General features: G+C 39.2%; 1 protein-coding gene across 2 annotated transcripts in view; it reads right to left on the bottom strand.

Moving 5' to 3' along the window:
* Positions 1-21,003, bottom strand: part of LOC149228080 (anaphase-promoting complex subunit) — a 381,219-nt gene extending 360,216 nt beyond the window's left edge. The window contains exon 1 of one of the 2 annotated variants that reach the window (XM_089378045.1): positions 20,430-21,003. In XM_089378045.1, coding sequence (XP_089234171.1) covers positions 20,430-20,618 — 189 coding nt within the window. In that variant the 5' untranslated portion in view covers positions 20,619-21,003. The remainder of the gene's footprint in view (positions 1-20,429) is intronic. The other variant, XM_089378044.1, reaches the window with a different exon arrangement.
* Between the last annotated feature and the right edge of the window lie 2,486 nt (positions 21,004-23,489).

Raw genomic sequence — 23,489 nt, 5'->3', positions numbered from 1 at the left:
TCAGAACAGAAGTGGGTCAGTCACAAAGACATCATTCCCCGACTGACATAATCAGTCCAGAGGTCCCAGACCTCACAAATCTTGATCCCAGATCAAGTGGTTGGACCATGCCATCCTAGATAGAGAGTACGGCAATCTCTGATGCGTCCATCAGTCTTTGCTAATAGTCTCTAGCTTTTCCACACCTCATTGGCCAAATGAGAGGTACTTCCCATGAGCCCTGAACTCAATGGGTAGGATGCATACGGGGCACAGATTAAATGAGTGGCGAACCAGCTCAATAATCACAAGGGTGGGGCAGAAGCATTATGAGTGCTTATAGCTCCGAGAAGCTATCCCCAAAGCCCCCCAGAGCTCCCAGAGCTCATCGTCCAACATGACCCACATCATAGGGTCTTTCCACGACACCAAGACTCTCACGGAAGGTTAGGAACTTGACCTTCCCCAGGGGCTTAGTGAGAATATCCGCGACCTGCTCATCAGTTCCTATATGATCGAGCCTTACGACGCCTCGCTGTACTATATCCCGGATAAAGTGGTACCTGATATCAATATGCTTGGATCGGTCGTGGAACACAGGATTCTCAGTCATACGAATCCCACTCTGATTATCACAGAGTATTACAGTGGTATCTAGCACATGTTGGAACAGCTCACTAAAGAGCTTCCTCAACCAAACTGCTTCACAACAGGCCATACTAGCAGCAATGTATTCGGCCTCCGCAGTGCTCAAAGCCACTGACTTCTGCTTCCTGCTCATCCATGAGATCGAAGCAGAACCAAGATTGAAACAGCATCCAGATGTGCTCTTACGATCCACCACACTGCCAGCCCAATCGGCATCAGTATATCCCCGGAGTATCACACTCCCGGCAGTGTATCTCAGCCCATGGTTTATCGTGCCCCGAAGATATCTCAAAAGATTCTTGGCACCAACCCAGTGAAAATGATGAGGCTCAACCATCTGTTGACTCAAAGTATTCACTGCAAAACATATGTCCGGACGGGTGTTCACTAAGAACATCAAAGCTCCTATGAGTTGACGATACTCAGTAGGATTGGCCAAGATAGGCCCTGCAGCGCTGCCACTCAACTTCTTAAAGTTGAGTTCCATTGGTGTCGACACGGACTTACAGTCCACCATCCCAAATCTTTCCACCATCCCAAATCTTTCCAGAAGCTTCACAATATACTTTCTTTGAGAAAGGAAAATCTCTCCAGGTCTCTGCCAGACCTCCAGGCCTAGGAAATAGTGCATCAGTCCTAGGTCTTTCATCTCGAACTCAGCAGCAAGCTCCCTCTTACATTGATGAATGAGAGGGTCATCACCTGTCAGGAAGAGGTCGTCCACATACAGCACTAGAATGAGAGGCTTTCCTTCCTCAACCTTAAAGTAAAGGTTTGGATCAGCATTGCTTCGAGTGAAGCCCAGCTTCATCAAGTAACTATCCATCCTCTCATACCAAGCTCTGGGTGCTTGCTTTAACCCATAGAGGGCTTTCTTCAACCTGCAGACATAAGTGTCTCGATCTTGAACTTCAAATCCCAGAGGTTGTTCTACATACACCTCTTCCTTTATTGCACCATGCAGAAAAGCGGTCTTGACATCCATCTGATGAAGACTCCATCCTTGCGTAGCAGCAAGGGCTATGATGGATCGGATGGTGGTATATCGAGCCACAGGTGCAAATATATCGTCATAGTCAATTCCTTCCTTTTGAGAGAAGCCACGGGCAACAAATCTTGCCTTAAACTTTTCAGCACTCCCATCAGATTCATGTTTAATCTTGTAGAGCCATTTAGCGGTGACAACAGATTTGTCCTTCGGTCTTAGGACCACATCCCAGACATCATTCTTCATAATAGCCTCATATTCTTCATGCATAGCATCCTTCCAGACTTGATGCTTGATGGCTTCCTCAAAAGATCCAGGTTCAGATTGTATAATAGTACTCAAGGCAGCGAGATACCCTTGGTATCTACACGGTTTCTTGCTTTCTCGGAATGTTCCCCTTGGGGCAGCATGACCCTCAGCATCTTCGAGGGTGTCCCTGAGCCATGATGGCCTCTTTCCTAGAGAAGGGGAAGGATCAATAGGGTCCATTGGCCCTTCAACATCAGGCATAGTCTCATCCTGGGGTTCTTCCAGATTTCCAGGTCTTTCTTCATGGTTTTCTTCAGATCTAGGAAGATCTACTACTTTCTTCAGGGAAGCATCTTCGTCAAAAGTGACATCATGGCTTATCTCTACTTCCCTTTGACCAGGTACATAGACTCTATATGCCTTAGAAGTCTCACTGTAGCCCACAAACATTCCTTTCTTCCCAGTAGCATCCAGCTTACTTCTCTTTTCTTTCGGCACATGAAAATAGACAGGACATCCAAAAATTCTAAAATGTGAGACATCAGGTTTCTTACCAGAGAAAACCTCTTCGGGAGTTTTGGAGTCCAAAGCGGAATGAGGGCATCGGTTTTGAATGTACACAGCAGTATTTTCAGCTTCTCCCCACAGAAACTTTGGAAGACCCTGGTCACATAGCATGGCACGGGCAGCTTCCACAATAGTCCTATTCTTGCGTTCAGCAACACCATTCTGCTCAGGAGTATATGCAGTGGTAGTCTCCCTCTTAATGCCAGCTTCTCTGCAAAAGTCTTTGAACTCATTTGACTCATATTCAGTACCATTGTCAGTCCTCAAAATCTTGTCTTCACAAGTATAGCGTATCTCCATGACTGTGCATAAGGTGTCAACATGACAGTGTATAGATGTATCCATGAACTGCATATAAATGTTGCCATGGCCTGCATATAAAAGATTCGAAGTCCTGTATATAATTTCCATGACCTATATATAAATTCCATGGCTGCGTATATGTTTCTCAATGTCCTGTGCATAAGTCTACTCCTTTACAGTGTTAAGGGCATCACGTGGCTACAATATAGGGTTACGTAATGATGTCATCTTCACACTGAGATTGGCAGTTACAGGTCTCTCATGACTGCGGCTTCCTTCTATGACTCTGTTGATCTGTCTCCCATGACAGCATGAAGATGCCACTGTCTTCTTTTGCCTGCGGATATTTAAGTCCTGCATAAGTGTCTCCATTGCATGCGAAGACTGCATCTATTCCTTCCTTACTGCGGCTTGATGGCATATATATTCCAGCGGTTATATATTCCTGCGTATATCATTGACTGCAGACAGCGTGGTGACTGCATACAACTATCCAGCATGGACATTGAGACTGCGTGGGTCATGAACAGGTCTGCAAGTATATATGAACGAGTTCTTATATGAGTGCGTATACATGTGTGATTTCAGCAGACCTGCGCAGTTCCCTTCACTTGTTTGCTCCAAACGCACCAGCGTATGTAGATAAACCTGCGAATCTATTACTGTCTACGCGTCAGACCTTTAGTCTGTCCACGTGACATTCCAGCAACAATCCACCTGTACAGATATATCAACCGACAGCCCGTGGTTGATACAAATTCCTGTGCGGTTATCCGAGCACGCCAGCACCCATAAACCTGCACCAATTATATGCTACCGTCCACGTAGCAGTCCTCTGGCCTGTCCACGTGACAGCTCCACAGTAAATCACCGGTATAACGCTTCGACAGCCCGCTGCATATAAACCTCTGCGTGTTCATGAATTCCAGCTTCTGTCCTCAACCGAAGCTATAACCGAGGCTATGACCTGTCCGCACTTTTACAAAACAGTCTTTATAAAACTATAAAACAGTCTTTATAAAACTGTTCTTATAACTGTGTGCTTCCACGTCGCATTATCCACCTTTGTTCACAAGACTGTATTACGGCAAGACCGCGCAAACCCCTGCGCTATACCGTAAGTCTGCACTCATGAACAGACCTTTAATAACCTTCACTGCGCAACCGTGATCTCTACATAAAACCAAGCCCGAACATACGAAGCTACCTGGCTTTATGCGCATAAGACATGCGCATCTCCCCGCCTTATTCGCACGCCTTCTTGTCTTTATTAACTGTGTATACGAGTCTTCATTGACTTCGTATGGAGACTTCGTGTAACTATCTTTATTAACTGTGTATAAGAGTCTTCATTGACTACGTATAGACCTCTTCAGCAATTCTATATATGCCTGACTGTGGCTAACATATACGTGACCTTCATTGATTCAGTGGTTCTATATACCTGACTGTGGCTGACCCAGCGTATACGTGATCTTGACTGTGGCTTTGATTTGACTGCGGTTCTCTGCAGCGTCATACCTTGGTTGCGTCTTTGATACATAGACTACTTCGTTCTCATACAGCGTATACATAACTCCAGCGTATGACTGCCAGAACCTCCTCTGCATTATATATGTGTGTCCAGCATATACATAACTCCTTGCACAGCGTATACATAACTCCAGCTACACCTCAGGACTGTGGAATTTAGACTGCGGTTGACTGTGTCCTTTTATTACTGCGTCCACCATTTATCATACAGCGTGTAAGTTCCTTAAGAACAACGCATATAATCCTCTATATAAAGGCATCCATTAACTGCGTTTAGGGCTGCTTAGAACAGCGTATAAGTTCATGACTGCGTTCTCCGTTAGGGCATCATACTAGGCCGGTGAAATCTAGTGTGAATCTCCTTCTCCAAAAACCCAAGACGTGGAGAGGAGATCACTTGAAGTGAGTTTGTCTTCACCTCAGCTCTGATACCATGTAAAGTTTTGTAGATGTTCTATGCTAAGAGCAATTTCACTTTTCTCACAGCAATCATACAAGTAGATAAGCAAAATGCAGATAGAACATATAAGCAGATCTTACAGAAGACAAATCAGAAACAAGAAAAATGTATGTGTTCGTTTCGGCGGTCAACAGGATGCTTCAACCAGCAAAGTCTCCTTTGGTCAGCCAGCCCAGCATGTGTCACAACAACCCTCCAAGTAGCTCGTACTTATAGGATGAGAGAGGAAGATGTGAGTTGTGTTATATTCCAATTCTCTCCAACTTTTCCTGTATATATATCCATCAATGAAGGTGTGTGACACATCTGTTGGGCATGTGAGCCTACATTACAAAACTGGCTGACCTAGCACATATAATTTATTAAGAATAATAAATTCAAAATATAAGTTCTGCTCATCGGATTAAGACTATTTTTATATGGATTTTACACCTCTCAGAAAGAGGAATCCAACAAAAATATTAGCCTCTTAATCTGAGCATCAGAACATGGAGTTTGGACCTAGTTGTCCAATTTTAACAACTTTGAAGTTTGAACTTTAAACTTTTAAAGTACGAACTAGATTATGAAACCTTCAAATTCAAGCTCTCGAATCTCACCTTGTATTTGTTTGTTGCAAAGTCGTAGATTGTAATGGACAAATACAAGGTCATTCAAGCGCTTTTGTGTCAATCGGTTGCGCTTCTTAGAATGTATTTTCTCAAACATGCTCCAGTTGCGTTCACAACCTGAAGCACTGCATGCTTGGTTTAAGATTCGAATGGCAAATCTCTTCAAATCTGGCGTATCACTACCAAAGTTTTGCCACCAAAGACCTAGCAAGTGGTAAGGGTTTGTGAGTAGAAGACTAGAAGTACCAAATTAGTAAATAGTAAAAACTTAAAAAGAAAAGAAAATTTAATAAAACATTTAACATACAAAATAAAGTTTAAACAAATTTAATGAATTGATGAAGCCTTCAAGCTGGGTACCTGGCAACATCTTTGACCTTTGTCTTATAGCACTGGTATAGGCAAACAATTTAGATGGTGCCCTATAATCTTGTAGTTGGGAAAAGACACGACTTTGTTGTTCTGGATCAGGGAAGCACCTTTCCAAGCATGTCATAAGTCCTCTGCCAACCTCCCCATCCTCATTAAATTTGCTCTTATCATAAAAATATTGTGGGTTTAAGAAGTACCCAGCAGCATGTAAGGGGGAATGCAATTGCCTATCCCAACGTGCATCTATAATGTCCCAAAGAGGCATATACTTTGTCTCATCATCCCCATATCTTCTTTTGATGGCCTCCTTTGCGAGATCCATCGCCTCATAAATGTAACCCATAGCGGGTTTGTCACCATCAACCATCCTGAAAGTTCAAGCATTCAAATTTAAAGAAATATGAAACATTGTAAATAAAAAGAAGCTTGAAATGAAATTTAAAAAATGAAAAAGTTAAAAGACTAAAAGTACCTGAGAACTCTAACAGGGGACTCCGTCACAGCAATAATCTCTTCAGCATCTTTCCAGAAGCCATCATTAAACACAAGTGCAGCAATTTCGATGCCTTCAGGGGTCTTGGAATGTTTAGATCCCATCCACTCAGGTCCCAAGAACATCCTCTTCAGATTTATCTTTTGCTCAACCACAGATTGCAAAGATATGAAATTTGTTGCAAATCTAGTCACTGCAGGTCGAACAATTTCTTTACCTTCAGTGTATATTCTCATAGTGTTTACGACAATAGTGTGGTTGTATAGGTATTTGGTTATGGATTTTGCCTTCTCCACAACCTCATGTATCCAATGAAGCTTACCAATGTCCTCAAGCATTAAATCTATGCAATGGGCAGCACAAGAGGTCCAAAAAATAGTGGGGTGCCTCATCTCAAAAAGTCTACCAGCAGCCATATAATTCGCTGCATTATCGGTGACAATTTGTACAACATGTTCTTCTCCCACTTCTTGAACGACTTCCTCCATCATTTCACAGATAAGTTGGGCAGTCTTAACCTTATCTGAAGCATCCACTGACTTGAGAAACATTGTGCCTGCGGGACAAGATACAAGGAAATTTATTAAAGTTCTATTCCTCTGATCTGTCCATCCATCACTCATGATGGTGCACCCTGTTTCTACCCATGATGAACGAAACTCAGCTAGCACAAGCATGACATCTTCAACACTCTCTAACAACATATCTGTCCTAAGGCTCTCTGATGTAGGGGCTTTGAACCCTGGACCTGCAGCAGCAATTGCATCAATCATAGCTTGCCAATAAGGACTTCTGGCACAGTGGAAAGGTATGTCAGAATAGTACCAAAAGTTAGCAATGGCCTTCCTTGCCTGACTATGGATATTTTTTTTCCAACCAGTGCCATCCAAGGTAGGTTGGGAACGGGGTTTTGTGCGGGGAGCAAAAAAGGTGTTTATGTTTCCACCTCCAGTGTTGAAGGAAGGAGTTGAAGGACTCGCATGGCTTTGAGTTTGACTTGGCCTTGGAGGCATGTGTGGAAAACTTGGGAATGGCATTGAGGATTCAACAGATTGAGGTGACATGGGGCTAGTGGCAGAAAAAGTATCAAGTTCAACTCCAACAGTTCCTATTTCAGCATTTTGCTTTGCTTTCTTGGCATTATGCTGCTCTAACATCTCAAGGGCCAAGGCTGCTTGGTGTTTGACATTGTCGTCAACCTTGTCGCAAATACCTATATCATGGCCAGTTATTTGTGCAAGGTGGAACTTGAATCTATAAATGCCTCCACTACATTTTGTTTTGCAAAATTTACAAAGGAGCCTGGGGTCTCCGGGAATCCTGTCACAATAAGCCCAAGCAAAGTCCTTCTCTCTCGGCATTGTTGTTGCTTTGAACTTGTGTTTAATTTGTGGCTTCTGTTAAGATTTGGAGTTCGGCTTCTATTTAATTTGTGGCTCCTGTGAAAGACAACAAAAAATCAAATTTAAAAATCATCCAAAAATTTAAAATATGCTAGAAATTTAAAAAAGTAAATGAAGACAGATGTCAGTAAAGTTGTAAACAAATAAAAGCAGAACCCTGTGCTTGGAATCTGGATTATTTCTCTCTCTCTAGTGTACTTGTGCTGGGGTTTATTTTTCTCTGTAGGGCTGCACAGTCTAAACCTCAGAGCTTATCATCAGTGATCACAGTCAATATCAATGAAACAGGGGTTTATTGGGTCCACCCACACCTAATTTATGAAATAAATTGAAGGAATTATCTGTTAGACAACAGGGTCAACATTTTCATACTGGAATCTACTGGGAAAATTCATAACAGTGACTCTGTATTCACATAGTGAATCTATGGCTCGCTACCTATTCTCTATGGCTTACATAAGAGTGATACTATGAATCTATGACTCTTAATATTCAATTGATTAGCATCATGTTCTATGGCTCTCGATATTCATGTGTGAGATAGGACTATTGACAACAGTGACACTTGATGCAAACCTAATAACTTCAGCAGCAGTGGGAACAGACTCCGGATAGTTGTTGTTTGACAGCCATTATGTATCTCCAAGTCCTTGCATGGAAATCCATTCTATATTTCAGAGTTGTTATATTGGACAGCCATTTTCTATCTTGTGATCTGCAGAGGAAGAAAGAAAGGAGTATCTGTTGCACGTAGAACTTTGTATCTCCAAGCTTTAATGGCCTTGATATAACCTGGATTTCTTTTAGCCAGAAGGGTTCTTTTCCAGTTATAAAAACTGTGTATGTCTATGGCATAAATGTTCTTTTTATTTTGTTGTAGCTATTACCTTGTTTGCGGTTCAATTATTAACACAGATCAGTAGGTAACATAGCTGCATTTTGAAGTCCAGAAGCATGCAGATAGGAAATTCATATCAAAACAGGAATTCTGTGAAGATCTGTAAGGAACAGCTTCTGCATGTTGTAGCCATAGTTTAATACTCCCAAGTATAGCATGGCCCTGAGACAAGCACTTGGCTCAATACAGTTGAGTCCTGACTACCATTGACTGACTATCGAAGCATTAATATGCTAGTAATAACAATAATGACATTCCTTTGATGACAGTAATCTCTAATCATTAATGTAATCTCTAATCATTGGGTTCACCGTTCAACTCTATACCTTTGAAGAAATCCCGAAAAGAGGCCGAGTCCTTCTTCAACTCGACAAAAGATTCCGAACAAGGCACTGGGTTTCCGCCGGTAACCTACGTTGATCATGCCAAGACAGAGGGTGTATAAGTCTGTTGATGACAGCAGAATTAAAGACTGAGTTGTTAGTAATGAAATGGACCACTGTACAGGAATGCAGCGGCTCGGGCTCACGCAGGTTACCTCGTCTTCAAGGCTGAAGGCGGCTCGGGCTCACGCAGGTTCAGCAATCCGCCCGTGCATACGTAACCATTCCGGCGGCGTCGAAGACTCGAATCTCTGCGTCGATAGTGAAACTCACGTAGCCACTCAGCGATCCGGCGGCGTCGAAGACTGGAATCTCTGCGTCGATAGTGAAACTGTGAAAGTTCTAACTTCTAAATGCCTCGGCCCCGATACTAATCCGAAACCCGAAATACGCTTTACCCGCCATAATCCGAAACCCGAAAAAAAAAAAAACAAAACTGGCGGGACTCGCCAAAAAAACGCAGAACCGGCGATTTTTTCAGAATCGCGAGTCAAACTCGCGTTGACCACGATTCAAAATCGGTCAACGCGAGTTGACTCGGAAAGTTTTCGATCGGATCGTTTAGCCGCCGATCCGATTTAAACTCGCGATTTTGCCGATTAAACGGCGATTCCTGTTTCACTAGTTTTAATTTTAGGAAAAAAGAAGTGGAACTAGAAATGAGTGGTAATGTTAACTCCATTTGCCATCATTTTATGCCAACTTTCTACAAGTGTACATTGGCACCCCAAACACAACTAATCCCAATTATTACTAATATAAGTACTTACAACATGATCATTGATTTCACTAAGACAGGGATTTTGACTCTTCCTCACTTCATACATCCTAGGAAGCAATGGTATTATTGACTCTTTAACAATAAGGTAGGGATTTTGTTAAGTCAAAAAGACAATTACTAGTATGTGGAAATTAACAGTTTTGCAAAAGCAAGAAAGCAAGAAATGCAGTGCATAAAATACATTTAAACCCTTGATAAATGTTTGTCCTCTTTTTGTATTTGAACATATATGTAAAGAAAAACCATGATTTTCTAGTGGTTTTTGTAGGTTCCTTGATTGCAGCAAATAAAATGTCAGTAAGATGTATTATTTGAGCTATTATTTACTCATCAATCAGTGAAACTTTCACCAATCTCTAATTTTCACTTGAGATATCAACTTCTTCCTTCAATTTTTGTCATGTTACTAATCTTACAGCACTAGTTGCAGCCACTAAATTTCTTAATCAATTGCATATGTTGAAGCATAAGTAAGAAGAAAGTGTTACTTAAAGTGAACCTTTTTTCAATAATGGCAATACTATCTCTTGCCCTATTTTACAAGAAGAATTGTGAGTTGTTCTTGACATAAGACTCTAAGGAGCTTTTGTTTGGTAGAGTAAGAACTTGATTCTACATATGTCCTATTACCCATCCACATACATAGGTAACCACAAGAGAAAAATTTTCTCGTATGACGCAGATTTCCGGATAGTAGCCCCTGAAATGCCTCTTACTCATCATTTGTTAGTTCATCACCTGATCAACACACTCATTCGACGAAGGTGGTTCAACAAACATGAGGCACACTAGCCATTGTTTCATATGAAGTGTTTCCATTTAATATACTAGGCATTTAAGAAAGGATCATAGTTTGAAGTCAGATAATGGATCATGATGCTTGAGGGTTATGCTTGTTGCCCTATTTCACCTTAGTGGTCGTCAATTCCTTCTAGTCTAGTGTGACCCCTCCCCTCCCCCCACAAGTTTTTCTTTCAATATCCAAGAGGGGCATGAATGGGAGGCATTGATAGAGATAGAGTATCCATGTTCTTCCATACTTAACACTTTCCACTCATTCCTCCTCTGTTATCCCTTCTTCTGCATTGGTTGTTGTCAATTGCTTTTATTGATTCCATGTTTGCTTGATCCTATAAGAAGGGGCTTGGAAGTGCTCAGAGGTTGATGCTTATTAGAATTCTTGCAAAACTAGCACCCAACACTCAAATCCTAGCAAATTAGCAATCTACTGATTAAATGCACAACTAGGTTCATTAACAAAAAAAATTCAGTAGAAGCAAAAATTTACCAATCTCAATCACGAAAAGATGGCACAACAAATTCTACCCAATATCAGTTCTTTATTAAATTCTTCAAAACTTACCTTCGATCCCTTCCTATAAAAATGGCCCAATTGAGGAAAAAATTACAACAATTAGATATGATCCAACTGATCTAGCCATCCTTGGCTGATCTGTATCTCTTTGATGCCCCCTTCCTCAAACCCAACACACTCACTAAGAAGCCTCTCTCAATCTCGTGTTGCTATATGGTGTGCCTTCTCCTTCTCCGTAGCCTTACTTTTATAACCTTTCATTGAGCTAAATCCCTAACCCTAATCTCCAAAGCGATTGACAATTGAGATTAGATCTAGCCTCAATTGAGATCAAGGGTTGGGATTAAAACATAATCACTAAAGTAATTTACTTTGCTTTTCCTAAGTTTACTTTAGCTCAATAAGCCAGCATAATAATTATGTGTTGTTCCTAAGTCTAACTTAGGCTAAGTTACAAAAACAACTTACTCACACAAAAGCAAGTGTCTAAGGAGATCTTGGGCGACTTTTGCACGCCTAGACACTTAGGCCTATGCAAAAGTACTTGCCTGAAATACAACATCAACACTCCCTCTTAATGAGGGACGAACTTCTACCACCTAGAACTGACTTTGATCTTGGAACTACATCTATTGCCTTGGTTGCACCCTCCAAATTGGAAGCTTTCTCTACCATTTGATTTGGAAACATCCTCAAAATCTTGTTGTCCTTGGCCTGGTTCCAAGAAGCCTCCTACTCCTAAACATCCTATAAGGTCATCTCATACAAAGAGACCACCTTGGCAAATTTGGAGAAAACTGTTGACTTGCTCCTTATTCTCTGTCATTGCTTTGCTTCTTCTTGTGGCTCCTGTGCTAGACCCTTCTAGCACCCACAAGAACCGTATTGGTTTATAAATTTGCAAATATATTTCCTCATGGATTTGTCTTGGTCCTTTAAGACATCTATTAAATGATAAATCTACAGCCATACCCTTGAATGGTACGATCTCCCTCTCTCCGTCAAAGGGTTGACCTTTGCCAGTCCTGCTAGCAAACCATGTTGGCACTATCCTTTGAATCGTGCTCTTTTGGGCACTACCAACTCAAGGTTGTCACAGTAGATCCCTTGCCCAACGACTATAGTTGGCCATTGTATCCTACAGCAATTCAATCATGTTCGACATGGCACTCTGCTCATGGCACGATACTCTGCTTTGTGGCACCACTTGTACCGAACCCTGCCACTCCCACTATGATTGGCCCGTCCATAGCCCGACTACACTATGCACTTTGCATCCCTTTTGTTGTTGGTTGGTTCCACTGACATGCTCCTTGGTCCTTGGCTTATTCACAACACCTCTATACCGACCCTGACATCCTGTCTCTTACACCTGTCATCTTGTGGCCTCAAGCCTTTTTAGTGGTCGATTTATGTGTGGCTTTGGGTCTCGATGGTTGATCCTTTCGTGGCCAGCCCTGTCTACTTCAATGCACTGGGTCTCTCTTGCCATAGTCTTCCCACTAAACAATCACGTGTCCCCTTGTGCTCGCTTCTGCAAACCTGTGTCACTGCCCCATGCACCCTCTATTAGTTGCTTATTGTTGTATCTAACAATGTCGACCCTCAACAGACGATTGATCTCGCCTTTTCCCCATGGACTGACTTGTCCCACCTTTGTGTTGCCCGCAACTAACTATTGTCAGCCTATTTCTTGGCCAGCAACAATTATTTGTAGCCGCCTTAACCCTTGAGCCACCACCTTTGCCTCCATTGACCTGTTGTGACTCTATGGGCTGGCCTAATCCTTGACTCGATCGAAGCTCTCTTCCACCTATCACTTTTTCCCCTTAGCATTGTCAACTTCCTGCCTATGTCGTTGATGCCTTCACTGCTACAGTCTAAACTTTCTCCGTGGCTACTCACTTGCATGCACGACGCCATTTGATGGGCTATGGCCCTAGCCAGTGGCTAGGTGGGTCTGACAGCCCACTTAAGGCTGGTGGCCCTACTTTTTTTTGAAGCCAAAAATGTTTTTATGAATTTGGCCCTCCTGCAGTAGCAAGTTTATTTCTTTAACTTGGCCACAGAATTTAACTTCGACCATTAAAAAAATTCACTTCGACAACACAGTATGATCAATTTCTTCAACCTTTCTTAAAAAATTTCGTTCATACAATCACGACCAAATTTAAACCCGGTGATTATGTACAAACCTGGCTTCCTGTGATTCTAAGATTGGTTCCTCAAAGTTTCATCTCTTATACCATGTTACAAATCATGCAAACCTAGCATCCAACACTTAAATCCTAGCAAAGTAACGATCTACTAATTAAATGCACAACTAGATTCATTAACACGAAAAATTTAGTAGAAGCAAAAATTTACCAATCTCAATCATGAAAAGATGACACAACAAATTCTACCCAATCATACTTCTTCATTAAATTCTTTAGAACTTACTTGGGCTCCCTCCTAGGAAAATGGACCAACTCTTATGCAACCAGCTCACAAAAAGATAGAAAAGATAGATCAACAACTTCAAAATCAGCCTCTTCGAGTGGGCAACCTCCTTTACATTACACAAATGAACAATTCTTGGATGATACAAATGACAAGACCTCCTTTCTATATATAGGAGTGTTGGTTGCATAACACCAACTGAGGAAATAATTACAACAACTAGATTTGATCTAGCTGATATATCCCTCCTTAGCTGATTTGGATGTCCTTGCTGCCCCTTCCTCGGACCCAACATACTCACTGAGAAGCCTATCTCAATCTTCTGCTATTATATGGTCTATCTTCTCCTTCTTCTTAGCCTTGCTTTTATAATTTTTTGTTAAGCTAAATCCCTAAACCTAATCTGCAAAGTGATTGACAGTTGAGATTAGGCCTAGTCTCACTTAAGACCAAGGGCTGAGATTAAAACATAATCACTAAAGTAATTTACTTTACTTTTCCTAAGTTTAGCTCAATAAGCCAACATAATCATTAATTGCTTTCCTAGATTTAACTAAGGCTACGTTACAAAAATAACTTGCTCGCAATAGAGCAAGTGTCTAAGGAGATCTTGGGCAACTTATGCACACCTAGATATTTAGGCTCAGTGTTGCGGGGGAGCGCCCCCCCCCCCCTCGCTCCCGCTCCCGATCCGCGCTCCGGGCGGGAGCGGGTCTGGAGCGCGCTCCCGAAATCCCTAAAAAAAATTTCGCTCCCTGCGTTTTCGGGAGCGTTTTGCCTTTTTTGCATTTTTTTTTTTGTAGTAATGTTCAAAATGCAATTTTTTTTGAAAGAAACAAATAGTTTTTGAGTGGGGCAACTTAATGATCAAGTCTAGGCCCTAGTATTGATATGCTATTCATGGTAATGTTAAATTCTTAAAGTAAAAGTGACATTTTCTTTAATTTTCATTTTCATCCTTTTACTTAAATTTTTAACATTACCATGAAATGACTCAGGATGTTTGAGAGTGGTTTCGTCCTCATTGGATTTCATATGGAAAAAGTAGAATTTTAGATTTCATTCAAAATCCAGCAGACTTATCAGTTTTTCAGGATTTCAGGATTGGGGGATTGCAATGTTTCCATTGAATTTTGTCATGTATTAGGGTATGGAACTCATATTTAATCAAGAGTACCAATCCCTCTATGTACCTTGATGTTAGTGACATTGGTTGTCGAACTCCTCTATCATGACCCTTCTAAAAATGTACGCATCACTCAAACAAAATCTTGACTTGACATGCTATGCTTTTTCTATCTTATGTTAATGCTTAGAGGGTGATATTAATGACAAAGATCCCTATACAGATACAAAGGTAATGACAAAGATACCTCTGGATATTAATGCTTGGAGGGTGATATTAATGACAAAGATCCTGATTTTGCAACAAGACTAAAAAATTAGACATTTCTCGTGGTGGCAAGAGGCCCAAGCATAAGAAATAGATAATAGATTTACTTCTCTTCTCTAGTTTCTAGTAGCTTTTATAACTATTGACTCTTTCATATTTATTATGATATTTTTTTAAACAATATATGACAATTTAAGTTTGAAGTTGGCAATTATAACTCATTAGTAATAAATTATGAATATGATGCTTCATGAAAGTTGAAAGTTGTTTCATTTCGTTTCATTTTATAACATTTCATTTCATGTTAGATATTATTTGTTGTAATGGTTACACTTAGCTTACAAGTACAACTTTGGTGATCAATGATGATAAATGTTATATATTGAATTTTGAAAGCTTGAAACTTTAAGATTGATGAATCATGAGACTCAATATGTTGTATGTTACTATGTTACTAACTTGCGGACGTGGTTGATGAAGATTATAACTTCTAGATGATTGTTGTTATATGGTTCAATCTATGCTTTTTTATGTTTTTTATATCTAATTCATCATTCTACATGTTTTTGTTGACATATATGTATCAAAAATTAAAAAATATAAAAAATATATATATTTTTAAAAAATCGCTCCGGGATTCGCTCCCAAACCGGGAGCTTCTGAAAATGGTCGCTCCCGCTCCCGCTCCCAAGTAACATTGTTTAGGCTTGTCCAGAAGTACCTGCCCAAGCTACAAACATCAACAATGTTGCTATAAGAAATAATACAAGAGCAAATGCCAAATGTTAAAATGCAAAATAAAGGCAAGGAATGAATATAAATTTAAAATCCAAGATAGCTTGAGCTCTACCCCCTCATATGAAGCCATCACCCTTAGTCCCATGCATATCACACCTATCAAAGTAAAAGGGACTTAAAAGAACATCTCAACCCCTATGAACAATGAATTGCCCAAACTAAAGAGGGAACTTAAATGAAATAAATGAAAATTGTTAAACAAGTTGATCAAAGCAAAGTAAAAGGCTAAGGGTTGGAAAACAAATGTTGAGGAAAAGGTAACTCAAGCACAAAGCGCTCCCTCTACAAAGGCACTCATGGATGATGGTCTTACATAAAGTGTGTATAAGACTAGGACACCTCTCGTGAAGTTCACCCCTAACCATATCCCTTACCACATAGACCTATCAATTGAAGAGTTGGACTAGGAACTATCCACCCCTCTAGGGCCTTTTCTTTCATTATTATTTGGGAGCACATAATAGGAGTAGTTGATTACACTTCCATACCTAAATTTGGCAACTTGCATGAGATCATAAGCTAGAATGAAATTTGAAGAAGATACCTAATGTGATTTACTTGTGTGAGTTTTACATTAGATATGGCCAACTTTTTATGTTATAATGAGTCTTGTATGCATGTTAGTTGATCTCGGTTGATTCCCTAAGCTCATGCTTGATACATGGTCCTTTGGAGGACGTTTATGATACTTCCCATACTTAACGAATGATGACACATGCCCTTTGGAGGGCATTGGAGACATGTTGATGGATGTTAGAACCCTGTTGATGGGCATTGGAGCCTTGATGATGAGCATTAGACCATGAGATGACACAGCATACTCCTTGACACACTCCAACACCCATTGGATCGTGGATGTTGCCCCTTGGAGCTACGACATTGCATGCATGAGCTTGACATATCATTTGGAGAGAGCATGGAGCCCCTTGATGACATTGCACAGTGCACCCCTTGTAATGATGACATGGCACCTTATGATGACATGACATAACCTTTAATAAGGAGACATGACTTTTGATGATACATTGCACCTTTTGGGGGAGAGATGTGATCTTTGGAGCATTTACACCCCTTATTGGAGATGATGTCATCTTCTACATTCACATGTGTGGCCTTTTGGAGGGTGTTTTTCATATTTTAGCATTGTATCTTCATTTTGGAGGCACTTTTGGGGGTCAACTTGAGACCTATCCACCTTGTATCATGGATATTATGTATTTTTATGGCCCTTGTGGATATAAGCCTAATTAGGCAAGCGCTTGGTTTCCCTTGCATGAAGAGGGGAGCACTAGCCTTCATTTGGATCATTGCACAATGTTAAGACATCACTTCTCTCGTGTTAGTATATTTTTTTATAGTTTGAAATGGAGGCCTAGTTGTGCAACTTTCTTTGGGAGACTTGTGATATAGATGGATTCTCTTTTCACGGATGATTACTGTAAGTGAATTTCTAGAAACTGGTAGCTTCGATCTATATTTTCTTCAATAAAATCAAAAGAGAAAAATTAAATTTATATTTACCCAAGTGTTCAAGTCGGCCCCTTCAAGATCAAGTCAGCGTACCTCAAGAGACACACTTCTTCGCATGGAGGAACTACTAAAAATAAAGCCTATTCGCTTTTCTCCAAGACACAATTCCGATCTCATATCTGAGGAAGACAGCTCGTTGATTTGAGGCAAGAAGGAGGTAAGTAGCTCGCTAATTTGAGGAATGAAAGCTCGTTCGTTTGAGGCATACTCTCTGTAGAATAGTGCGCAAGTCTTAGGCATACTCTCTATGGAACAGTGCACAAGTCTGAGGCATACTCTCCGTGGAACAGTGTGCAGGATTGAGGCATACTCTTTGTGGAACAATGCGGACATGAGGTACAATATCTTTGTGAATAGTGCGAGCTCTGAGGTTGAATTTCAGCCCTCTTAGAGACTTGTGGCAAACCTATTTATGAACATAATTGAAGGAAATATTGTATTGGATATTGGAGGTTTGGCTTCGCACTTGTGGAAGGTCATCTTGCTGGTCAGTATTTGCCTATGTAATCTTGTCAAAGATATGTTATTTTGATGTATAAATTGGATTGAATTGGACATGCTCTCATAAGGAAAGTTTGTTGGGTTATTCCCCTTGCAGTGGGGTTTTACCAAGATAATTTCTAGTGTCTCTTTTTATTGTCTTATTGTGATCTTTACTGGTCTATGGATCTTAATGCTAATGGTTGAAATTTTCATGCATAACTACTTAATGATTGGAATGTTCTAAAAGAAGTCAATTTGTACTATTGGAAGTAGTTATCAATTTGAAAATTGCTCTAGTCTTGTATGCTATTAGAAAAATCAACATGAATGCATGCAAATTAATGTGAGTTTATCTTCTTTATCTTGTTTATGTCGATGGATAATGGTTATTAAATATTCACCAAAGTGTTGTTGGAATTTTTATTTCATTATTCTTATTAAACAAGGTTTTGCATCAAGTTCTTTGAGGTGACCTAAGTGTAGCTCCTTCCCTTATTTATTCTTGAAAATTATAAGAAGCCTATTTCTAAGGGACACAAGTGGATCTCCCTTAGTATTTTAAACCTACATCCTTTTCATTTTCCTCCCAAGTTTGTTGATCCTTGACTCCATTAGCCCTAGATTGAGAAAGGCACTAGTTCTCTCTCTTGTGACAATCACATATACTTTAAAAATCATTCTTTTTATTGTTTTAGGGTAAATTAAGGTTTACCATGTGATTACAGCAAAGTCATTTATATTCATCATTTATTACCTTGGATGTCATTATCCTAGGGTTAGAAATTGTTTTGAATATATTGGAAAACCAAAAGTGTTGGTTAAGGTGTGCTTTCCAGCCATAATTTAGAGCTGACATCTAGGGTTTATATGTTGTAATATGCTCTTTTACCACAGAAAATTGTTGTAAGTGATTCTCTTATCTACTCTCATAGCCCTTTTACTTTATTATCATATATTCCAGGGCTAGTTTTGATATTGTTATAAACTAGTGCATTGCTGCAGTTTCTAATTTTTCATGCTAGTTTACCTTAGCCAAGTGTAATTTCTTGATTGTGTGTGTTTGGTGACCTTTCTTGAGCCTTTATTGATTGACCTAAGCCTCTAGAAGAGCCATAGAACCTTTTGAACTCAAATATAGAAATTACCTTCAAAATCCACCACAAATCCTAATTGTTTGATCCTCTTAGTTGGTAGTATTCAGAAGTAGAAACCTTAGGGGGGCTCTTAACTTGGTTTGACGAGGTCGTTTGATCCCTTAGATCTACTAGGGAAGCCTCCCTTGTGTTGGATTGCATCCATCACCAAAAACGAGGGGAGTAGTTACTGAAGTGACAGCGGTAACTCTCCCATGTTATTCATTGTCTTGGTCACCTAGTGAGGTTTTGCACTAAGATACAAGATCATGCCATAACATGTCCCATGGAAACAAAGTTTCCAAAATATTATGAATCTCATTTATGTGATAAGTGAAACATAATTACATTGAGAAGAAAATAGCTTCTAGTCCACCACAACTTTTCATGATTTTCAACAACTAAAAGTTCTGACCAAAACCTCATCGATCTCAAAATTGAATAGCAAAACTTTATCAATCTACTCTTTGACCATCTCAACAACTCTTAATGACCACAAATTATAATATCTTCAATGCATTTTATAGAAGGACATCAATCTCCAAGCTACGTTAAAAGTTTTGTGAAAAATTATGATACTTTCTAAAATAGACATGTAAACATATTGAAGTTCCAGAGTGAAAAGTGTTCTAACATATTCAGTGATCTTAAGCATTCTTTATTAGGTTAGATTTCAGAATGTCTCATTCAAGATCTATATGGGAGTGGGTTGTTTAGATGAAGATCATTCACTTGTATTGATCCCTACACCATTGAAAAGTTGTCTCATTTTCAAACTATTATAATATAAATTCAAATTGTTTTTACACTTACATTCCAATATTAGGCAGGGTGCATATGTTCCTTTTAAAAATTGACCGGAGCTGGACACACTCTGATAAAGAAGTGTTAAAGGTTGCGAAATGTTTGCTAAAAATCACATTGGATAAATTCTTTAAACAGTGTAACATTATTCTGGAGATAAGTACCCTGCTACTATCAATATGCCTTTGTTTTGGTGAAACTGCGTATAAGATTGTGTTGTATACTATTTAGAGTGAACACTTTACGGATCTACTTTTCCCATTTTAGGGGTCTCCATTTTCATTTTCAAATGAAAAGCATAATGTAATTTAGGGTGTCAACAAAGAAGGGTTAAGCTGATTATAGCCCCTTCAAAATGAAATATGACCCTGCCTTTCAAATCTGATCCCTTTTTGCAATGGGTTATAAAATATATGTTGTCGACTAAGTTAACAAAGCAATTTGAGCTGGCACGTAATAATTTATCTATGATTAGAACAAACTTACTAAGTCAACATATGCTTCTGCCACCTTTGCGTTAAATCCCTACAAGAGTTGTGCCGAACGGGGAACTAAGGTCTTACTGACATTTGCTTAACAAGTCGGAGATGTAATTTTTGCCACAATGAGCTACGTAAAGACACACTGCCGTTAAATTTTAATTTTAAAATATCATGTCTTCGGATAATGTGGTAATTGCTCTATTACTTGTCAATATAATTACCAGGGTTTATTGTTGCATATGCAAGGATGGGTGAGGCTATAAACTGGAGATGTTAATGATGGTGTAAGCATCTATATATTGGAAAAGATAACTTAGAGACAAGAAAACAAAACAGTTTCACTGCCCATAATTCAGATGGAAGATTCTTGTAATAATGTACCGTGCAAAGCTTCATCAAAAAAGACGACAGAAGCTGCCGTTGATGGACGCCAAGGAAGGGCGTCGGATAGGGATACTCCTCGTCATCATCATTTTCAGTCGAACAGGGAGCCACGCACACTCGAAGAAGAATGCAAATGGAAATCTTGTGTGCTGTTATACCAAAAATCTTGCCTCCTCCTGCTGCCATTTGCTGCTGCTGCTTATGCTTCACAAAACCCACTCGCCTCTGCTGCTACTTCTCCTCCGCGCCAACAATGAAAATTCAATGGTGCTGCTTCTTTCCCCTGGCAGTTCTTGGCCTTCCCAGCGCTTTTTCTGTTCCCAGAACCGTCCACTACGAAACAAAATAGGTGTTTTCATTCGTAGTCCCCCGGATACACAGGAGCAGGAGCTTTTAAAGCTGGGAAGAGGGGCGGGGAACCTTTTCAAATGTAAGGCTATGCCACATTGCAAGCACCGAAAAGTGCGCTTGAGTGAACATTTAATGCAAACGAACTCTTGTTTCCGTCTCACCCTCCAATACCACAATGTCCGAGTGAAAGCCCTACCATCTATGCCGCACCGAAGAGGGTATGAGTGTTCATAAGAGTTAAGTAACCCATTATTGAAAGGTGGAATATCAGGTTTAGCATTTATATATGTGTGGTTGAGTGGATTGTTTATTATTTTATATATTGGAGTTTGATTTTCACAAGTGTTATGTTGGTTTTTTTTTGGGTTTTTTGTGATAATGTTATAGGTAGGTGTTTTTGTTTTTTTATGGAGAGATATCTAAAGTTTTACTTTCGAATGTTTCACGATGCAATTGTCTTTGTTAAGTTGTTAAGTTACAAGTTTTGATGGGTAGTCTAGTTGGTAGAAGGCCTTCGCCAAGTTTTTGACCTAATGGCATGAAGTGTGGGTTCAATTCTCTTTAGGTCCATTAGGATTAGGCTTTGGCTTTGATAGTCAAGTCGGCTAGCTACCCCTTTTGGGTATATTTAACTTATGAATTGTTAAATATACTCTTTGGGTTATAGTGGTAGCTAATGAGTTTAATCATTGGCGTAACATAGATCACTCCAATGAGTTATTGATTCCCATCACTAAAAAAGAAATGTTAAATATACTCTTTGGGTTATAGTGATAGATAATGAGTTTAATCCTTTGCCTATCATAGATCACTCCAATAAATTATTGATTCTCATGATTTAAAAAGAAAGGTGGAATGTCACTATAAGGATGAAAACCCTCCATATATGCCATTCAAGGAGATAAAAGTGTTCACAATAGTATTGATTCACCATGGTTAAAAAATGGGTGTTCACAACAGTTTGAATCCACTTTGAAAAGTGGAGCATAAGTGAAAAGCATTGTTGTGATCACATCAAAAAAATTTAATGATGTTATACATGGTAACCAAAAATTTAGTTTCTTGTTTGCAACTTTTCATATTTGAGAAACCTTTTACGTATTTGTAAAATGCAACATACAACAAATTGTATTGTCATTATTACAATTCGCAAAATATGTTATTATATGATGAAAGGTATTAATCGTGATATTTGTTATAAGTTGTATATACCAAACTTGAGCAATTTCATTGTCTATTAAATGTTTTTATTATGAACCACTCACAAATGATATTAATAAATTTAGGGATAAGCATATACTACTAGTATATAACTACTAATATAAATGAGTAAGCATGGATGTGCCTTTAGTGCTTTGGAATGTCATGTAATTTCCATCTCTCAATTACATGAAGAACACATACATTGTCATTTATTTAAGTTTAGGCACTCTAATACTTGTAAATAGGTATAGTTGCCTAGGGAAAGTCCCTTATTAATGTCCTACTAAAAAAAGTGGGTCTTAACATATGCCAAGAGGATCTTAATGACATACATCAAGGGAGTCTCATTAATAAACACCAAAAGGGTCTCCTCAGCATACACTTGTAGGGAGGTTTCGTTGACAATGAAATCTCAACATATATAAACAATGTCACTTATTTGGCATGGGCTCCAACTTTTTTACATAGGTATGGTGGTGTGAAGGAGGTTCCTTAATGTCCAACAATAAACATGAGGGGTTAACATTGTCAATGGAATCTCATTGACATTGCAAAAACAACAAAAAAACTTATTAACATACATCAAAGAGGTCTTGTCAACATATACTGGAGGGAGACTCAACATATACACAAATATGTTATATTAGTTTATGTTATATTTACTTTACAAAACCATATGTTGAATAAAAAAATACAACAAAAAGTCAAACCAAATAAAACACTTTCAAAGATTCTAGATAATTTGATGCTCATGATTTGTTAAGGCTTTGATTAGTGGCTATTTAGGGCTAATAATGGACTTTGTGTATTTCTAAGAAAAATATGGATGTCTCTATGGGATCCCTAAGCTTGTATCATGTTTTTTTGCACTGGCTTTAGCCCACTAATTTTTGTTATTTTGGAAATTAGGATTCTCTTGAAGACTCATGAAATACTTATGTATCTAAATTGTAATTTCAATCTGAGTGGAACTATTCTTTTTTGAGGAAAAAAACATTAAATAAAACTAAAAAATGAAATTTAAATAACAAAAATACAAATTCCATTCACAATATGGCACTACCATCCACATGCACTAGTAGAAAGTGAATTTGGCACCATGGGAGAGGTGAAATTGAGCATTCGGACGAGATAGGACCACTATAACAATCAATCATAAAAGGAATTGTCAGGGATAAGTGTAAAGTTTTAGTCTAGTCTATAGTTATGGATTGGCGATAAATGGGTGAAGGGAAATCATGGGTAAGTCTTAAATCTTGTTGGGATTTCCTAGTGAAGAGTGAGATTGCATCAAATTCCAATTTAGTCAATATTTATGCGAAATGTTGAAACTTGGGGCATGCATGGGAAGTGTTTGACATAATGCATGAACAAACCCATAAGCCTTATAATCTTGCTCTCCCTTGTAGTCATACCAAGCATTTTACCCATATGAAATGGGGTGCCTACAACTCTAAATTCTAACATAGGCCATGGATCTCAGTTGACATGGAGTGATTATTT

This window comes from Pinus tabuliformis, chromosome J, assembly GCF_031772625.1.
Source record: "Pinus tabuliformis cultivar Carrire ecotype Pingquan chromosome J, CPIR1, whole genome shotgun sequence".
Lineage (NCBI taxonomy): Eukaryota > Viridiplantae > Streptophyta > Pinopsida > Pinales > Pinaceae > Pinus > Pinus tabuliformis.
Note: the sequence above shows the minus strand (reverse complement) of the source record. Positions and strands in the feature narration are given on the sequence as shown.